At 41.7% G+C, this 3958-nt stretch overlaps 1 protein-coding gene across 1 annotated transcript; it reads left to right on the top strand.

The window, feature by feature from the left end:
- Positions 1-206: 206 nt before the first annotated feature.
- Positions 207-2917, top strand: LOC119325041. Its single transcript, XM_037599078.1, has 3 exons — positions 207-1362; positions 1485-1631; positions 2407-2917. Exons 1-3 carry the CDS (start codon positions 679-681, stop codon positions 2740-2742), a joined length of 1167 nt encoding a protein of 388 aa, XP_037454975.1. The 5' UTR covers positions 207-678; the 3' UTR covers positions 2743-2917.
- The last annotated feature ends 1041 nt before the right edge of the window (positions 2918-3958 follow it).

Below are 3958 nucleotides of genomic sequence, written 5' to 3' on the forward strand. Positions count from 1 at the left end.
ACCATACGCGGGGTTCGTCTCCACCGCGACCCTGTCTCCTTTCCAGGCCGCTCCCTCCAGATCCGACGCTCGCCTTATCCTTATCCAGATCCGCCTCTTTCGACCCTCTCCGTATTCAGCAGTTAGGGGTAGCTCAATTTTCTGGAATTCAACAGTGAGTTCTTCTGGTAATTATTTGGATTCGCTCTAGTGTTACGAGCATCTTGCCGTTCATGATTAATATTACTCTGCTAAATCCAACCCGCGTCAATATCGGGCGCGCGCCGTTTAGATCGGATCTGTCCCGCTATGCCTAACAATGGAATGGAATCCGTGGCGGCATCCAATATTAGTAGCAAGTTTTTTTGTGCAACAAAACAAACCTAGGCTGTGCATCCATCTGCTGCGGCATCCAATCAAATCATGGTAAATTCACTGCCCCCTCTCTTCTTCTAGCCCGTTTTGTCTTGCTACTAATATTCTCTCCTTTTGGTTTTGCAGAGCCAAGATGCCGAGGACAGAATCAGTGCGCTCCCTAGGGACATCCTTATCCGAATCCTTGAACTCCTTCCGGTGGGCAGTGCGATTCGGACCGGATCGCTCTCCAAACGGTGGAGACACCTCCCTCACCAGCTCTCTTGTCTGCTCATAGGTGTATCTGACATTCAGAGCGCTAGCTACGTCACGCTGGGTCAGATCATGGGGGCGTACACAGAAACGTGGAGGAGATTGCTATCGTCCACGTGCGAATGCGGCAGCCGTTCCATCAAGAGCCTGAGACTTACCTTTTACTTTTCAAAACCTTTCTTGTGCCCTATTGGCCATGCCGTCGGGGATGTAGCCAGGAACGGCGACACTGAATGCCTCGAGTTTGTGATATTCACGCATCTTGCGAGACCAAGCAATGCTCAACTTGTCTTGTTTCGACAGCGGTTCATGTCCTTCTTCCACTCTTGCCCTGTCGCCTTCAGATGGCTCACAAGACTAACTCTCCACAACCTTGCATTTGGAGACTCGGATGTCCCCAATCTCCTCAATGCTTGCGATAAGCTTCAGTTCCTTAACTTGAGATGCTGCAAATTGGGTCCGAAATCTATCCTCAGCATAGACGCCCCGTCATCAGAGCTCCAGAAACTTGAATTGTTTTGCTTTGAGTGTGTGCGGGTTGATCTAGCAAGTCTTCCTAAGCTGAAGCAAGTGCTCTGTGATACTTGGTGGGCTGTGACCACACCTATGTCTTGTGGCTTTGTTCCCCAACTTGAGAAAGTAAGCCTCGCCTCTGCTGCCCTGTCTGGGCAGAAGCCATTCACATTGAGCAAGTGTTTATCTAGTAGTAGTACAAGAAGCCTCTCGACTTTGTGTCTGGATTTTTGCTCTCAGATGGTAAGTTTCTACTGCTACAACTCACTCTGCGTCTATGCCTTGTTCGTCTATTATTTCAATGTATATATACACATTGCTACACGTCTCATGCATGCTCCATATTTGTTTTTTTACAAGTGCAGATCTGGATTCAACCGGAAGATCCTAAACAGCTCACACGTATATTCAGTAGCCTTAGAGATGTTTATATCTACAATGTCTTTGCTGAGTGTGATTTGAATTGGACATTCTTTATCCTTAAAGCTGCACCTTCACTGAAGAACTTCTATGTAAGTCTGTTAATTAAGATTTTCTATGCCATTTGCCCACTTGATATTTTTTTTTCTTTGACATGTTTATGCATTTTCAGCACTAACTATATACCAGCATGCCACTAACGCTCTTCTGTCACCAATAATAAAGATGAGAGCAGGGTATGTGCAAGTGTAAATAGTTAGTTTTATTGCAAACAAAAGCACTTGTGGAAAATAAGTTAGTTGTATTGCACAAGCTAGAACACAAGGCAAACACACTCAGTCACTCGCAGCTTTAACGAAAGGTACTACATGCCGCATTGGGATGTAGGCAATATGAGATTCATTAAATGATATCATTGACAATGCAATGCAAAAAGGTAGAAATTCTTAAACATGGATTTTCTTGGGAGAGAATTTCCATGCAAGTTAATGTTAGAATTCCTTCAAATTTCTACAGATCATGATATAATTGCATAGGTACCATATACAGCGTCATTCCTGTTTCAGAGAGCTGTATGCAGATTCCCCTAAAACCATATGAGGGCCTATCTTTAAATACTAATATGAAGCTCAATGCATTTTTTTGAATAGTACTCCCTCCGATATTGATGCAGGTTTAGTACAACTTAGAACTAAAGTTGTGCTAGAGCAGCATCAATTAATATTGATCGGAGGGAGTAGTACATTTACTTGTAAGTTTTTGTAGCTACCGGTCTGTCGCTGTACTGCATCTTGAAAACTAGTATTGAGGTTGATGCTGATTTTATATGTAATATTTGCCGTTTCTTTTGTTGTTGGGTCCATGCAGTTATCTCGACACTCTTGTGAACCCAACAAGTTTGAGGATATTGCCAAGAAGACCGACTTGGTGTGGGAAACCTCCAGTTTCAAGCATTTGAACTTGAAGCTGCTGTTCATGAAAGGGTTTTCAGAGGATGAGAAGGTGATGAACTATATAAGACTTGTCATGAAAAGATCTATGGGCTTGAAGAGAATCGAACTGCATGATAAAGACCCATGTGAGGAGTGCAAAGCCATATCCCCCGAGTGTTTAAGGTTTCCTGTGGATGAATCTAGCAAGCGTCGGATTAAGGAGCAACTCACATATGGATTCTCCTTAGATGTGGAGATAGTAATGGGATGATGCATATAATCAAGCAGTGCGCAGAACCAAGTTAGTTGCTTAGCACGCCCATTAACAAGGGATATATATAGAGAGAGAGAGTAGGTGCGAGCATATGTAGGCTTACTTTTTCAGAGACATGGTGAGTGCCCATGTGTTGCAACAGGAGCCAAAAAAAATTCATGTTTACAAGGTATTGGGTTAAACTAACACCTGTTATTGTAATTTTTTACACACATATTTAGTAGGTCAATGTGTAGAACTTAGCTCATTTGACATGCATGGGACCCAGACAATGGATATCAAAGCAACAGCAAATGCAACCATGTGAGCATCATACTAGTAACGGTCTAAAATAAAATTCATTTTTAAATATTATCCTTCCAAACAAAATGTAATGGCTGGTTATTGAAAGTGCACAAGAAGTTGCAAGCGAGAATGAAAAAGCATGTGTATATGCGTTCCAGCAACAAAGCATATGCATAAATACATTGATTATGCCTTTTTATGTAAAAAAAATATTTACAAATTGAACATTACAAGTCCAAAATAAAAAGAAAACAGAAGTGACACCAAACATATTTTTCAAAGTGTTAACTAAGATTTGATAATCCACAAGGGACCTATCCATAATGTAGCCGGGCAAACAGTATTGTGGTAGACAGTCATATCGACGGTTATTATGCCGATCGCCCCAATATCGTGACTCTGCAAGAGTTGCTCCTGTTACCTAATCTCACGGAAGACACGTAATAGGTAGAACATATTTTGGAGATAACTTGGGCCTCTTTGATTCATAGGGTTTTCAAAACGTAGTAGCAACAGAAGTATAGGATTTGAGTGGCGTGCCCACTTGAATACTAAAGGATTAGCAAAGGAGTGCTTGATGCCACAAGAGAAACAAAGAAATTGTAAAGAGGTTGAAGTAGATGTTAGATTTTCTATGAAATGTAGTACAAAAGATTTCATAGAAAAAATTCCTATGGGATCCAATCCTATAAATCAAAGGACCAACGTAGGAAAATTGCCTATGGATTTCAATCCTCCAGAAGTCCTATAAAATTCCTTTGAATCAACGTAGCCCTTATTGTTTAATAAATCTGTTTTGCCTTGTGCACATTATTGGCGGCGACATCTTGATGACAAAGGTGATGTTGCATGGAAGAAAATTATCATGCTTCTGTTTCCATCTCCGTGCGGCATGTGCTTGCGGGTGTAAGCAGCTTCAAATTCAAGA

Source organism: Triticum dicoccoides, chromosome 1A (genome assembly GCF_002162155.2).
Source record: "Triticum dicoccoides isolate Atlit2015 ecotype Zavitan chromosome 1A, WEW_v2.0, whole genome shotgun sequence".
NCBI lineage: Eukaryota > Viridiplantae > Streptophyta > Magnoliopsida > Poales > Poaceae > Triticum > Triticum dicoccoides.

Excerpts from the sequence above, each read along its gene's own strand:
- LOC119325041 (XM_037599078.1), top strand. The coding sequence starts at position 679 with ATGGGGGCGTACACAGAAACGTGGAGGAGATTGCTATCGTCCACGTGC. Across the intron at positions 1,363-1,484 it reads TGGATTTTTGCTCTCAGATG|ATCTGGATTCAACCGGAAGA; the intron begins GTAAGTTTCTAC and ends TTACAAGTGCAG. Across the intron at positions 1,632-2,406 it reads CTTCACTGAAGAACTTCTAT|TTATCTCGACACTCTTGTGA; the intron begins GTAAGTCTGTTA and ends GGGTCCATGCAG.